The 15,099-nt window shown below is 50.7% G+C and overlaps 2 protein-coding genes across 3 annotated transcripts in view; both read left to right on the top strand.

The window, feature by feature from the left end:
• The window catches only part of naga (N-acetylgalactosaminidase, alpha), a 120,644-nt gene extending 113,209 nt beyond the window's left edge, over positions 1 to 7,435 (top strand). For both annotated transcript variants that reach the window (XM_085969452.1, XM_085969453.1), the window contains 3 exons: positions 1,191 to 1,388; positions 2,210 to 2,353; positions 7,298 to 7,435. In XM_085969452.1, the coding sequence (XP_085825578.1) occupies positions 1,191 to 1,388; positions 2,210 to 2,353; positions 7,298 to 7,435 (480 nt within the window). The remainder of the gene's footprint in view (positions 1 to 1,190; positions 1,389 to 2,209; positions 2,354 to 7,297) is intronic.
• A 2,636-nt stretch (positions 7,436 to 10,071) lies between these two features.
• LOC147098773 (uncharacterized) lies at positions 10,072 to 11,728 on the top strand. The gene is made up of 2 exons (XM_085969454.1): positions 10,072 to 10,956; positions 11,121 to 11,728. Exons 1-2 carry the CDS (start codon positions 10,072 to 10,074, stop codon positions 11,277 to 11,279), a joined length of 1,044 nt encoding a protein of 347 aa, XP_085825580.1. The 3' UTR covers positions 11,280 to 11,728.
• The last annotated feature ends 3,371 nt before the right edge of the window (positions 11,729 to 15,099 follow it).

The raw sequence follows: 15,099 nt of genomic DNA, 5'->3' as shown, positions 1-15,099 counted from the left end.
ACTCAGAGGTGGTGAATCTTTGGAATTCTCTGCCCCAGAGGGCTGTGGATACTCAGTCTTTGAGTATATTCAAGGCTGAGATCGATAGATTTTTGGACTCTAGGGGAATCAAGGGATTTGGGGATCGGACAGGAAAGTGGAGTTGAGGTCAATGATCAGCCATGATCTTATTGAATGGTGGAGCAGGCTCGAGGGGCCGTGTGGCCTACTCCTGCTCTTACTTGTTATGTTCTTAAAACTCGCCTGCCTGTATCCTGACTCGCACCAAGTCCCGTTCACCCATCACCCCTGTGCTCGCTGACCTATAGTGGCTCCCGGTCCGGCAATGCCTTGAATTCTCATCCTTGTTTTCAAATCATTGCCTCGCCCCTCCCTATCTCTGTAACCTCCTCCAGCCCTACAACCAATGCTGCCCCCTAAGGCGCGCGGCCGCACATCACTTGGGAGGTCCCGCGCAGGCCGCTCGCAAGCTGTGGCCACTGGAAGATACCGCGCACAGCAAATTTAAACGGACCCCGCGCGAAAAGGAAATTAGAGGGAACATTGCCTCCGACCCTCCGAGATCTCTGCGCTCCTCCAATTCCGCCTCTTGCGCATCCCCTGTTTTAATTGACCCATCATTGGCGGCCGTGCCTTCAGCTGCCTGGGCTCTGGAATTCCCTCCCTAAACCTCTCCGCCTCTCTACCTCTGTCTCTCCTCCTTTAAGACGCTCCTTAAAATCTATCTCTGACCAAGCTTTTGGTCGCCTGTCCTAATATCTTCTTATGTGGCTCGGTGTCAAATTTTGTCTGATAATCGCTCCTGTGAAGCACCTTGAAACATCAAAATTGAGATGAGGAGAAACTTCTTCACTCAGAGGGTAGTAAATCTATGGAATTTGCTACCTCAGAGAGCTGTGGAAGCTGTGACATTAAATACATTTAAAACAGAGATAGACAGTTTCCTAGCTGATAAGGGAATTAGGGGTTACGGGGAGCGGGCAGGGAAGTGGACGTGAGTCTAGGTTCGGATCAGCCATGATCCTATTGAATGGCGGAGCAGGCCCGAGGGGCCGTATGGCCTACTCCTGCTCTACTTCTTATGTAAAGGCGCTATATAAATGCAATATAACTGTTATATTTGTTCTGCAGTCAGTCTCAGCACTGAGTTGTCTCCATCCCTCTCACGCTCTTTGATTTTCTCTCTCCAGTTAATTATTGGGGACTTTGGTCTGAGCTATGAGCAGTCTAAGTCTCAGATGGCTCTATGGGCCATTCTAGCTGCTCCCCTCTTCATGTCTAATGACCTGCGGACTATCTCCAGCAAGGCCTCGTCCATCCTACAGAACAAGCTGCTGATCAGGATTAACCAGGATCCGTTGGGGCTGCAGGGCCGCAGGTTACTGAAGGTGAGCAACAGGTAGAAGGGAACAGCCGGGAGACGAGGGGCTTCGAGGGGGGATTGGGCCCAGTGCCAACATACGTAAAAAGAGCAAAGGAATGTGGGATTGCAGTTCTCCTGGTGGCTGAGGGGCTAAAGGCCTGGGGCACCATTCAGCCATGTGGACTGAAAGGTCACAGGTTGATTTTGAGTCTCTGATGGGTTAACTTTTCTCCGTTGGGACTAGATTAGAGGGGCTAGAATTGGTTGTGGCACGCGTGTGTCTGGTGCACTCTCAGTTTGGTTACCAGTGACAGTGGAGCTCATGGTCCCGGCCCTGGTTCCCAATAGTGGCAGAGACTTGGTTGGGGGGGGGGGGGGGGGCGGTGGGGTGCTCGTGGTGAGCATCAGGGGTCAGGGGTCATGGGCCTGGTTCCCAATAGTGGCAGAGACTTGGTTGGGGGGGGGGGGGGGTGCTCGTGGTGAGTGGCAGGGGTCATGGGCCTGGTCTTGCTTAGCAACCGTGGTTGGGAGTCGGGACCCCGGCTGGAACGGAACAATCAATTTGAAAGAGGGCATAGAACAAAGAGATCGATTGGTTTGTCACTCGTTAGAAATCGGGACTTCACTGACAGCAAGTTATTAAAATAACGGGGAGGCTAAGGGAGCGGTGTAAATCGACCAGCAAGTTCTGGAGATTCGCAACACACGCTGTATCTCTTAATCCCCCAAATTTGCTGGCCACTTTGCACATTAATAATAGCGGGCACCATTAACACAAAGTTATTTTTCAAGCAAGTTGAGATATGTTTTCAATGTCGATGTTATTTTTCCTGCCCCCACCCCCAGGGTCAAAACAATATTGAAGTCTGGATGCGAGAACTCTCCTCAGCGACCATGGCTCTCGTTTTCTTCAGTCAGCGTACAGACATGCCTTACCACTACACCACGTCCCTCAGCCAGCTCAACATCACCGCCCCTGGGGTGTTTTCGGTGAGTACGGGTTCCTTTGTGTAGTTTGCGCAGGATATGGAGGCACTGGAGAAGGTGCAAAACAGATTCACAAGGATGATACTCTCAGGAAAGACTGAACAGACTGGGGCTCTTTTCTCTGGAAAAGAGAAGGCCGAGGGGCGACCTGATAGAGGTCTTTAAAATTATGAAGGGGTTTGAGAGGGTAGATGTAGAGAACATCAGACGTAGGAGCAGGAGTAGGTCATTCGGCCCCTCGAGCCTGCTTCGGCCATTCAATAAGATCATGGCTGATCTGATCTTGGCCTCAACTCCACTTCCCTGCCTGCTCCCCATAACCCTCGACTCCCTTATCGTTCAAAAACCTGTCTATCTCCACCTTAAATATATTCAGTGACCCAGCCTCCACAGCTCTCTGGGGAAGAGAATTCCAAAGATTCACGGCCCTCTGAGAGAAGAAATTCCTCCTTATTTCCGATTTAAAAGGGTGCCCCCTTATTCTGAAATTATGCCCCCTAGTTCTAGATTCCCCCACGAGGGGAAACATCCTCTCTGCATCTACCCTGTCGAGCCCCTTCAGAATCGTATATGTTCCAATGAGATCCCCTCTCATTCTTCTAAACTCCAATGAGTATAGGCCCAACCTGCTCAACCTTTCTTCATAAGACAACCCCTTCATCTCCGGAATCAACCTCGTGTACCTTCTCTGAACTGCCTCCAATGCAAGTATAACCCTCCTTAAATAAGGAGACCAAAACTGTACGCAGTACTCCAGGTGTGGTCTCACCAACGCCCTGTACAGTTGTAACAGGACTTCCCTACTTTTATACTCCATCCCCCTTGCAATAAAGGCCAATATTCCATTTACCTTCCTAATTACTTGCTGTACCTGCATGCTAACTTTTTGTGATTCATGTACAAGGACCCCCAGATCCCTCTGTACCTCAGCATTTTGTAAACTCTCCCCATTTAAATAATAATTTGCTTTTTTAATTTTCCTACCAAAGTGGATAATCTCGCATTTTCCCACATTAAACTCCATCTGCCAGATTGTTGCCCACTCACTTAGCCTATCTATAACCCTTTGGAGATTTTTTGCTTCCTCCACACAATTTGCTTTCCCACCTATCTTTGTATCATCAGCAAATTTGGCTACATTACACTCAGTCCCTTCATCCAAGTCATTAATGTAGATTGTAAATAGCTGAGGCCCCAGCACGGATCCCTGTGGTACCCCATTAGTTACAGTTTGCCAACCTGAAAATGACCCATTTATCCCGACTCTCGGTTTTCTGTTAGTTAGCCAATCCTCTATCCATGCTAATATATTACCCCCAACCCCGTGAGCTCTTATCTTGTGCAGTAACCTTTTATGTGGCACCTTATCGAATGCCTTCTGGAAATCTAAATACACAGTTCCCCTTTATTCACCCTGCTCGTTATACCTTCAAAAAACTCCAGCAAATTTGTCAAACATGATTTCCCTTTCATAAAACCATGCTGACTCTGCTTGACTATATTATGATTTTCTAAATGTCCTGCTACCACTTCCTTAATGATGGACTCCAGCATTTTCCCAATGACAGATGTTAGGCTAACTGGTCGATAGTTGCCTGCTTTCTGTCTCCCTCCTTTCTTAAATAGGGGCGTTACATTTGCGGTTTTCCAGTCTGCTGGGACCTCTCCAGAATCCAGGGAATTTTGGTAGATTACAACCAATGCATCCACTATCTCTGCAGTCAGCTCTTTTAAGACTCTAGGATGCAGGCCATCGGGTCCAGGCCTGGACTTGTCCACCTTTAGACCCATTAATTTGCCTAGTACTTTCTGTCTAGTGATGAAAGAATGAAAGACTTGCATTTATTTGGCGACTTTCACAACCACCGGACGTCTCAAAGCGCTTTACAACCAATGAAGTACTTTTTGAAGTGTAGTCACTGTTGTAATGTGGGAAACGCGGCAGCCAATTTGCGCACAGCAAGGTCCCACAAACAGCAATGTGATAATGACCAGATAATCTGTTTTTTTTTATGTTGGTTGAGGGATAAATATTGGCCAGAACAGCGGGGAGAACTCCCCTGCTCTTCTTCGAAGTAGTGCCACGGGATTTTTTACGTCCACCCGAGAGCGCAGACGGGGCCTCGGTTTAAAGTCTCATCCGAAAGGCGGCACCTCCGACAGTGCAGCACTCCCTCAGCACCGCACTGGGACTGTCAGCCTAGCTTTATGTGCTGAAGTCTCTGGAGTGGGACTGAGGTCATCGACCTGAAACGTTAACTCTGTTTCTCTCTCCACAGATGCTGCCTGACTTGCTGAGTGTTTCCAGCATTTTCTGTTCCAGATTTCAGATTTCCAGCACCCGCTCTATTTTGCTTTTGTATTTGTGTTGTTGCAGAGAAGATGTTTCCGCTTGGAGGGGAGACCAGAACCGGGGGCCATAAATATAACAAAAGCAGAATGCTGCGAATGCTGGAAATCGGATGAGAAACCCGGGTCCTTCCAGGTCCATACAGCTCAGCTACTCACTGGAGTCGGATTTTCACTGCCTTCGCCCAGCATTAACGGGAGGGGGGGATGTGGGGGAGTAATGGCCACAAAATGGGGTCGGTGGCCTCACCTGCCCGTTAACACCAGCGATGCGGCCGCTGCCATTTTAAAAGGGGACTTCCACCGGGTGTCCACAGCGCCGCCTGTGATGTAAATAGGACCCCGATTGCCATTTAAGGTCGGAACTAATGGGAGGCTGCACTGTGCTCACTCCAACCAGTCCCATGTCTATGGGAAGCCCGGCCAGAGGCAAGTGTCAAATTATTTTAGTGAGCGGGAAGGTGTCGTCGACAGTGTTATCAAGCGGCACTTACTCACCAATAACCTGCTCACTGATACCCAGTTTGGGTTCCGCCAAGACCACTCTGCTCCCGACCTCATTACAGCCTTGGTCCAAACATGGATAAAAGAGCTGAATTCCAGAGGTGAGGGGAGAGTGACGCCTTTGACATCAAGGCAGCATTTGACCGAGTGTGGCATCAAGGAGCCCTAGTAAAACTGAAGTCAATGGGAATCAGGGGGAAAACGCTGCACTGGCTGGAGTCATACCTAGAACAAAGGAAGATGGTTGTGGTGGTTGGAGGCCAATCATCTCAGCCCCAGGACATCGCTGCAGGAGTTCCTCAAGGCAGCGTCCTAGGCCCAATCATCTTCAGCTGCTTCATCAATGAGCTTCCCTCCAATATAAGGTCAGAAATGGGGATGTTTGCTGATGACTGCACAGTGTTCAGTGCCATTCGCAACTCCTCAGATAATGAAGCAGTCCATGCCCGCATGCAACAGCACCTTGACGAAGTTCAGGCTTGGGCTGATAAGTGGCAGGTAACATTTCCGCCACACTAGTGCCAGGCAATGACCATCTCCAACAAGAGAGTGTCTAACCACCTCCCCTTGACATTCAATGGCATTACCACCGCCGAATCCCCCACCATCAACATCCTGGAGAGGTTACCATTGACCAGAAACTTAACTGGACCAGCCACATAAATACTGTGGCAACAAGAGCAGGTCAGAGGCTGGGTATTCTGCGGCAAGTGTCTCACCTCCTGACTCCCCAAAGCCTTTCCACCACCTACAAGGCACAAGTAAGGAGTGTGATGGAATACTCTCCACTTGCCTGGATGAGTGCAGCTCCAACAACACTCAAGAAGCTCGACACCATCCAGGACAAAGCAGCCCGCTTGATTGGCTCCCCATCCACCACCTTAAACATTCACTCCCTCCACCACCGGCGTACCGTGGCTGCAGTGTGTACCATCTACAAGATGCACTGCAGCAACTCACCAAGGCTTCTTCGGCAGCACCTCCCAAACCTGCGACCTCTACCACCTAGAAGGACAAGGGCAGTAGGCGCATGGGAACACCACCACCTCCAAGTTCCCCTCCGAGTCACACACCATCCTGACTTGGAAATATATCACCGATCCTTCATCGTCGCTGGGCCAAAATCCTGGAACTCCCTCCCTAACAGCACTGTGGGAGCACCTTCACCACACGGACTGCAGCGGTTCAAGAAGGCGGCTCACCACCACCTTCTCAAGGGCAATTAGGGATGGGCAATAAACGCTGGCCTTGTCAGCTACGTCTACATCCCGCGAACAAGTTTTTAAAAAGGAGCATACCTCCGGCGCCCACAAAAAATAATCTGGGCCGCTGTCGCCCAAACCCCGCCTCCCCCCTCCGCGATCGCAACCCCACGATTTATCATGTTGGCAGCACCTCGGCCCGATCTCGAGGCCTCGATCACAGGCGGTGTCTTCACCGACGGAATAGGCCGGCAACGAAAAGTCAAAATAGACGCCGTTGACATGTCGGGAAGCCCAGGCTCCGGACATGGGTGTTAGCCGTGGCTCAGTGGGCAGCACTCTCGCCTCTGAGTCAGAAGGTCATGGGTTCAAGTCCCACTCCAGAGACTTCAGCCCCATAATGCAGGCTGACACTCTCAGTGCAGTGCTGAGGGACTGCTGCACTGTCAGAGGTGCCCGTCTTTCAGATGAGATGTTAAACTGAGGGTCCGTCCGTGCTCTCATGTGGATGTAGAAGATCCTGTGGGACTATTCGAAGAAGAGCACGGAAGTTCTCCCCAGTGTCCTGGCCAATATTTATCAACATCACTAAAACAGGTTCTCTGGTTATTATCACATTGCTGTTTGTGGGAGCTTGCTGTGCACAAATTGTCTGCAAAGCATCTCCAACATTACAACAGTGACTACACTTCATTGGCTGTAAAGCACTTTGGGATGCCTTAGGTCTTGAAAGATCTTGCTATAGAAATACAAGTTATTTCTTTGTTTCTATTTCTAAAACATTTTTCCACCATCACGGACCTAATGACCAGTCTGAAGCGGAATGTCCAGTTTGTGAGAGGGTGCTGCCCTGACATGATCTGTCTCTCTTTTTTGTTTCTTCTGTATTTAGGCGCAGGACGTGTACACAGAGCAGGTCCTGCACAACCTGGAGTTCAACACCAAGTTCACCGTCACCATCAACCCGAGCGGCGTGGTTATGCTGTATGTGTATCCTGGAAAGCGGATCGAGCTCAATGCCAGGAACTGAAGGCATGAAGCCGGCCAATTGCCGCTGTGAAGGGGCCTTTATCTCCATGGCGACAGAAGGCCCGAAGCCTGCCCATTGCTGCTGTGAAGGGGCCTTTCTCACCATGGCGACAGAAGGCCCAAAGCCTGCTCATTGCCGCTGTGACGGGGCCTTTATCACCATGGCGGCAGAAGGCCCGAAGCTTGCTCATTGCCGCTGTGACGGGGCCTTTATCACCATGGCGGCAGAAGGCCCGAAGCCTGCCCATTGCTGCTGTGACGGGGCCTTTATCACCATGGCAGCAGAAGGCCCGAAGCCTGCACATTGCTGCTGTGATGGGGCCTTTATCACCATGGCGACAGAAGGCCCGAAGCCTTCTCATTGCTGCTGTGACGGGGCATTTCTCACCATGGTGACAGAAGGCCCGAAGCCTGCTCATTGCTGCTGTGAAGGGGCCTTTCTCACCATGGTGACAGCTAGTCTTATTTGTTTTAATCCTCCTGGGCATATTAACCCTTTGAATGTCCGTTTTATTTTCAAATTGAGCATATTTCGAATCCTCAGTGGTGAATTGAGCGGGCCGTTTATCCCCTGACAGCTCCTTCTCCTTTCAGGGTTTCATGGGTATTTTTATTTTTATTTTTATGCCCTATTTAATTTGCAGTCTTCCTTGGATTATGGGGTCTCAGGTACTTGAGGGGTTAAACCGGCAGCGCGAGAGTTCTCCGCTCGGTCACGTGATCTCCCAGTCACTCGCCGCCCAGTGACCCAGTTTGGAATAATATTGCGGGTTTTACCCGCTGCGTGCGGTTTACGATCTGATACACTGATAGGATCAGCTCTCAGACACCCCCTTTCAAGGCCATGTCCAACTACCTTGCTGACGTTCCTCTGTTTCCACTCGCACGTGAATCAGGCCCACGATCACGATCATGTACCCCAGGAAGGTTCAGCCCCCCTTCAGGTGAAGGGTAGGGAAACCTCGGAGTGGAGGTGGGGCGGGGGGTGCGGGGTGGGTTTAGGGGAAGGGTGATTCATGTTTATCAGTTACGCGCTTGACTGCTTAAAGCCTGGCAACGTGGAACCCCTGATGTGTTCAGACTTTATGGAGACAAACACTTTTTAGTAAAGAGAATTAACAGCGCAGGAGCAGCAGTTTAATGACCTTGGGTGTAGGGGCAGTCTTACTCTGCGTCCTGTCTGTGCTGTTCCTGATCTTGGCGTGCTCGACGGGACAGTGCAAGGGGAGCGGGACCCTCCATATAGTGAATGTTGGGCCCGATTGGGGGAGTGGGGGGGGTATCATTGCTGCCAAACGGTGTCCGTCATAGAATCATACCCCGTAGCCCTGCAAATATTTCCCCTTCAACTATTTATCCAATTCCCTTTTGAGAGTTACTATTGAATCTGCTTCCACCACCCTTTCAGGCAGCGCATTCCAGATCATCACAAATCCCTGCGCAAAAAAAAATTCTCCTCATCTCCCCCCTGGTTCTTTTGCCAATAAATCCCGAATTTTACAAAAGTACAGCACTGTCTGGGTTGAAATTAGTTATTTTGTTGTTTAATTGTTAGTGTAGTTTAATTGTATAGTGAACAGCGAGGGGGATAGTGATAGACTTCAAGAGGACATAGGCTGGTGGAATGGGTGGACACGTGGCAGATGAAATTTAATGCAGAAAAGTGTGAAGAGATACATTTTGGTAGAAAGAATGAGGAGAGGAAATATAAACTAAAGGGTACAATCCTAAAGTGGGTACATGAACAGAGCGACCTGGGGGTATATGTGCACAAATCGTTGAAGGTGGCAGGGCAGGTTGAGAAAGCAATTAAAAAAGCTTACGGGATCCTGGGCTTCATAAATAGAGACACAGAGTACAAAAGCAAGGAAATTATGATGAACCTTTATATAAAACACTGGTTCGGCCTCAACTGGAGTATTGTGTCCAATTCTGGGCAACGCACTTTAGGAAAGATGTGAAGGCCTTACGGAGGGAGCAGAAAAGATTTACAAGAATGATTCCAGGAATGAGGGTCTTCAGTTATGTGGATAGACTGGAGAAGCTGGGGTTGTTCTCCTTGGAGCAGAGAAGGTTGAGAGGAGATTTGATAGAGGTGTTCAAAATTATGAGAGGTCTAGACAGAGTAGATAGAGAGAAACTGGCAGAGGGGCTGAGAACCAGAGAACACAGATTCAAGGTAATTGGCAGAAGAACCAAAGGCAACATGAGGAAAAACTTTTTTATGCAGCGAGTGGTTAGGATCTGGAATGCTCTGCCTGAAAGGGTGGTGGAGGCAGATTCAGTCACGGCTTTCAAGAGGGAGTTGGATAAGTACCTGAAAGATAAACATTTGCAGGGCTACGGGGAAAGAGCAGGGGAGTGGGGCTAGCTGAAGTGCTCTTGCAGAGAGACAGCACGGGCTCGACGGGCCGAATGGCCTCCTCCGTGCTGTAACTATTCTCTGATTGTCCCTTTTTCTCGCGTAACAAGGAGGTGGCACTGAGATTAATTGCAGTTTGTCCCGCTCTGGCCCGGCGTTAATCCCCTAACTCCGCCCACACCACGACTGAAGCTGGGATCTTGCTGCTCTCTTTGGGACACTGCCCCACTGGGCCATGAGGGGAGTCACCCGATCACATTTTAACCTGGGGTGGGATGGAGTGTGTCCCCCACATCGGCAGTGTGCACCCCACATCGGCAGTGTGCGCCCCACATCGGCGGTGTGCGCCCCACATCGGCGGTGTGCGCCCCACATCGGCGGTGTGCGCCCCACATCGGCGGTGTGCGCCCCACATCGGCGGTGTGCGCCCCACATCGGCGGTGTGCGCCCCACATCGGCGGTGTGCGCCCCACATCGGCGGTGTGCGCCCCACATCGGCGGTGTGCGCCCCACATCGGCGGTGTGCGCCCCACATCGGCGGTGTGCGCCCCACATCGGCGGTGTGCGCCCCACATCGGCGGTGTGCGCCCCACATCGGCGGTGTGCGCCCCACATCGGCGGTGTGCGCCCCACATCGGCGGTGTGCGCCCCACATCGGCAGGTGTGCGCCCCACATCGGCAGTGTGCGCCCCACATCGGCAGTGTGCGCCCCACATCGGCAGTGTGCGCCCCACATCGGCAGTGTGCGCCCCACATCGGCAGTGTGCGCCCCACATCGGCAGGTGTGCGCCCCACATCGGCAGGTGTGCGCCCCACATCGGCAGGTGTGCGCCCCACATCGGCAGGTGTGCGCCCCACATCGGCAGGTGTGCGCCCCACATCGGCAGGTGTGCGCCCCACATCGGCAGGTGTGCGCCCCACATCGGCAGGTGTGCGCCCCACATCGGCAGGTGTGCGCCCCACATCGGCAGGTGTGCGCCCCACATCGGCAGGTGTGCGCCCCACATCGGCAGGTGTGCGCCCCACATCGGCAGGTGTGCGCCCCACATCGGCAGGTGTGCGCCCCACATCGGCAGGTGTGCGCCCCACATCGGCAGGTGTGCGCCCCACATCGGCAGGTGTGCGCCCCACATCGGCAGGTGTGCGCCCCACATCGGCAGGTGTGCGCCCCACACATCGGCAAGGGCGCCCCCCACATCGGCCGGGCGCCCCCCACACCGGCGGTGTGCGCCCCACACCGGCGGTGTGCGCCCCACACCGGCGGTGTGCGCCCCACACCGACGGTGTGCGCCCCACACCGGCAGTGTGCGCCCCACATTGGCAGAGTGCGCATGCAATCCTGATATTTCCCCCCCACCGTGAGTTTGAGTTCAGCCATGGGGAGGAGGAGGGGCGCTGTTGCCTTTGGCGGGGTGGAATTATGAGGGTGAATCGAGCAAAACTATTCTCCAACACCCCCAGAGGGCAGCTGCGGGACAGATAGTGTCCTGGGGAAACTCAAAGACCATTTATTTCCACCACCGTAAGTTCGCCCACTTTGACAATGCCACTGAAACTCTGATCCAAGCCTCTGTTACCTCCAGACTCGATTATTCCAAAGCTCTCTCGGCCGGCCTCCCATCCCCTACCCTCCGCAAGCCTCAGCTCTTCCAAAACTCTGCTGCCCGTATCTTGACTCAACAACTACTTGTATTTATATAGCGCCTTTAACATAGTAAAACATCCCAAAGCGCTTATAGGACAAAAAATTTGACATCGAGCCACATAAGGATAAATTAGGGTGGATGACCAAAAGCTTGGCAAAGAGGTAGGTTTTAAAGAGCGTCTTAAAGGAGGAGAGAGAGGTAGCGAGACGGACAGGTTTAGGGAGGGAATTCCAGAGCCTAGGGCCCAGGCAACAGAAGGCACGGCCACCAATAGTTGAGCGATTATAATCAGGGATGCTCAAGAGGGCAGAATTAGAGGAGCGCAGATATCTCGGGGGGGGGGGGGGTGGTTGTGGGGCTGGAGGAGATTACAGAGATAGGGAGGGGCGAGGCCATGGAGGGATTTGGAAACAAGGATGAGAATTTTGAAATCGAGGTGTTGCTTAACCGGGAGCCAATGTAGGTCATCGTGCACAAGGGTGATGGGTGAACGGGACTTGGTGCGAGTTAGGACACGGGCAGTCGAGTTTTGGATAAGCTCATGTTCTCACACCAAGTTCTGTTCACCCATCACCCCTGTGCTCGCTGACCTACATTGGCTCCTGGTTTGACAACTCGATTTTAAAATTCTCATCCTTGTCTTCAAATCCCTCCATGGCCTCGCTTCTCCCTACCTCTGTAACCTCCTCCAGCCCTACAAGCCTTCGAGATCGCTGCGCTCCTCCAATTCTGGCCTCTTGAGCATCCCCCACTCGCTTCACCCTACCATTGGTGGCTGTGCCTTCAGATGCCTGGGCCACAAGCTCTCAGTTTGTTATCTTCCTCCCTAAACCTCTCCGCCTCTCTACCTCTCGCTGCTCTTTAAAACCCAGCTCTTTGATCAAGCTTTTGGTCATCTGTCCTAATCGCTCCTTCGACTCGGTGTCCAGTTTGATCTGACCACACCTCTGTGAAGTGCCTCGGGAAATTTTACTACATGAGAGATACAAAATAAATCTAAGTTGTTGCTGAAGATAAGTATGGTGATGATGAACGGTCTCCTCCCTGTCGGTCTCAGTCTAGGGATTGCGCCCGCTGCAATGAGGCTGAGGGAGGGAGATAACGAACTGAGAGGAAGGATAATTGATTTGCTTTAATGTTAAATCATGTGAAAGTCTCCTGTTAAATAAATACTAAATAATGCTTTTCAATCAGGTTGTTACTTCGGTGCTTTTGTACTAAAATAAAACTTTACCCAAAATTCTTTCATTGTATATTTTTAAAACCTCAAAGAATCAATGAAGTTAGGAACATAGGAACAGGAGCAGGCCCCTCGAGCCTGTTCCGCCATTCAATGAGATCATGTGTGATCTGCGACCTAACTCCATATACCCGCCTTTGCCCCGTATCCCTTAATACTTTTGGTTAACAAAAATCTATCAATCTCAGATTTAAAATTAACAATTAGGCTAGCATTAATTGCTGTTTGTGGAAGAGAGTTCCAAACTTCTACCACCCTTTGTGTGTAGAAGTGTTTCCTAATTTCACTCCTGAAAGGTCTGTCTCTTAATTTTTAGACTCTGCCCCCTAGTCCTGGACTCCCCAACCAGCGGAAATAGTTTCTCTCTATCTACCCTATCTGTTCCCCTTAATATCTTGAAAACTTCGATCAATCACCTCTTAACCTTCTAAATTCTGGGGAATACAACCCTAGTTTGTGTAATCTCCCCTCGTAATTTAACCCTTGGAGTCCGGGTATCATTCTGGTAAACCTACGCTGCACTCCCTCCAAGGCCAATATATCCTTCCTAAAGTGTGGTGCCCAGAACTGCTCACAGTGCTCCAGGTGTGGGCTAACCAGGGTTTTATACAGCTGCAGCATAACTTCTACCCCTTTGTATTCTAGTCCTCGAGATATAAAGGCCAGCATTCCATTAGCATTTTTGATTATTTTCTGTACCTGTTCATGACATTTTAATGATCTATGTACCTGAATCCCCCCCGCCCCCTGAGCGTTTGAGCCCTCGTTACCGCCGTAACTTCATGCGGAGTACAGCAAAGTGCCTCTCCCTCAGCAGGGAGGGTGGGACCCGGGGGCCGGCCGCAAGCGATATTCCAGTGGGGATATGGGCCAGGACACCAAGGAGAACTCTACGAATTGCGTTGTGCGATCTTTTATGTCCACCTGAGAGGGCAGACGGGGCCTCGGTTTAACGTCTCATCCGAAAGACGGCACCTCCGACTGTGCAGCACTCCCTCAGTACGGCACTGGATTGTCAGTCTGGATAATGTGCTCAAAATTATTGGAGCAGGACTTAAATCCATGACTTTCTGACTCAGGTGTGAGTGCCCCCACAATAAACAATGGGGAAATGTCAGGAGTGAGATTCCTGATCAATGAGTGAGACAGATCACAGCCCCATGTAAACACTGGGAGCTGTGACTATTATAACAGGGAAACGGATCACATTTTGAAGCTAAATGAGTGAGTCTGGCTCCAGAGGAGGGAAAGTTGACAGGTCTGAGCAAGGGGGAACCGAGCAGGAGGAAGGAAAAGTTCAGTCAGTCCCACTCTGGGAGTTGCTGCTGTCAACACTTCCCCACAGGGCTTGCCAACTGTGGGAGGCAGCACACAACCAACAGACCCGCCCCCGCCCCCACACTGCTTCACCAATCACATGACTCGGCTAGGGTGTGAGTGACTTTACAGACCAATCAACTCGATGGAAAGGCAGGTTTAGCTTCCAATTGGACATCAGTGCTTGGATTCGTAGTTATGATTGGCGCACAATGAACCAATCAGAGGCTTCAATCCTGACTGCCTCACTCAACCAATGAGCAGTTTTCACTCATTTGATTGGTCAGGTGGTGGAAATATGTAAATAGGGGGTAAATCAAACCAGCGTCTGGAAAAAGAGAGATAAAAACAATTTTGCTGATGAAGTTTCTGAATGATTAGAAATGCAAACCAACAGGATCTGGAAATCCTCTCTTTCCCTGCCCCCCATTTGCTTAAAAATCTTGTTAACTTCTCCAACTTTTTCCACTTCTGACGAAGGGCCATCGACCTGAAACGTTAACTCTGTTTTTTCTCTCCATGATGCTGCCTGACCTGCAGTGTTCGCAGCATTTTCTGGGTTTTTTTTGTTTCAAAAATATACTTTATTCATAAAGATTTGTTCAAATACATTACAATACAGTCCACATCACATTTCATGTGGTACAATACAACATGGCACTCAATTTACAGAGACAAATTATGATACATTTTCATTACACATATCAATACTTGTTAAAATACATTACAATACAATCCACAAATCTTATTACGTATGGCATAATACAGATGAATGCAGTACTCTACACAAGCAGATTTCAAGTACATTTTCATTTAAGCATTTCTGCGTCATACGGCCTGAGGGGAGTTTTCTACTGGTTTCAGCCCCTCGGTGTACACTGGCGGGAGGGCCTTAAACTGTGGCCCTTCCCCATTGTGCCTTTGCGGCGGCGGCACCAATCTTTAGTGCGTCCCTCAGCACGTACTCCTGGACCTTGGAATGTGCCAATCTGCAACACTCGGTCGTGGACAATTCCTTGCTCTGGAAGACCAGCAAGTTTCGGGCAGACCAAAGGGCGTCTTTCACCGAGTTGATGATCTTCCAGCAGCAGTTGATGTTT

The sequence above is a fragment of the Somniosus microcephalus genome, chromosome 28, assembly GCF_052327205.1.
Source record: "Somniosus microcephalus isolate GS21.2 chromosome 28, FLI_Smic_1.0, whole genome shotgun sequence".
In the NCBI taxonomy this organism is placed as follows: Eukaryota; Metazoa; Chordata; class Chondrichthyes; order Squaliformes; family Somniosidae; genus Somniosus; species Somniosus microcephalus.
This window is presented reverse-complemented; position numbering and strand designations above follow the sequence as displayed.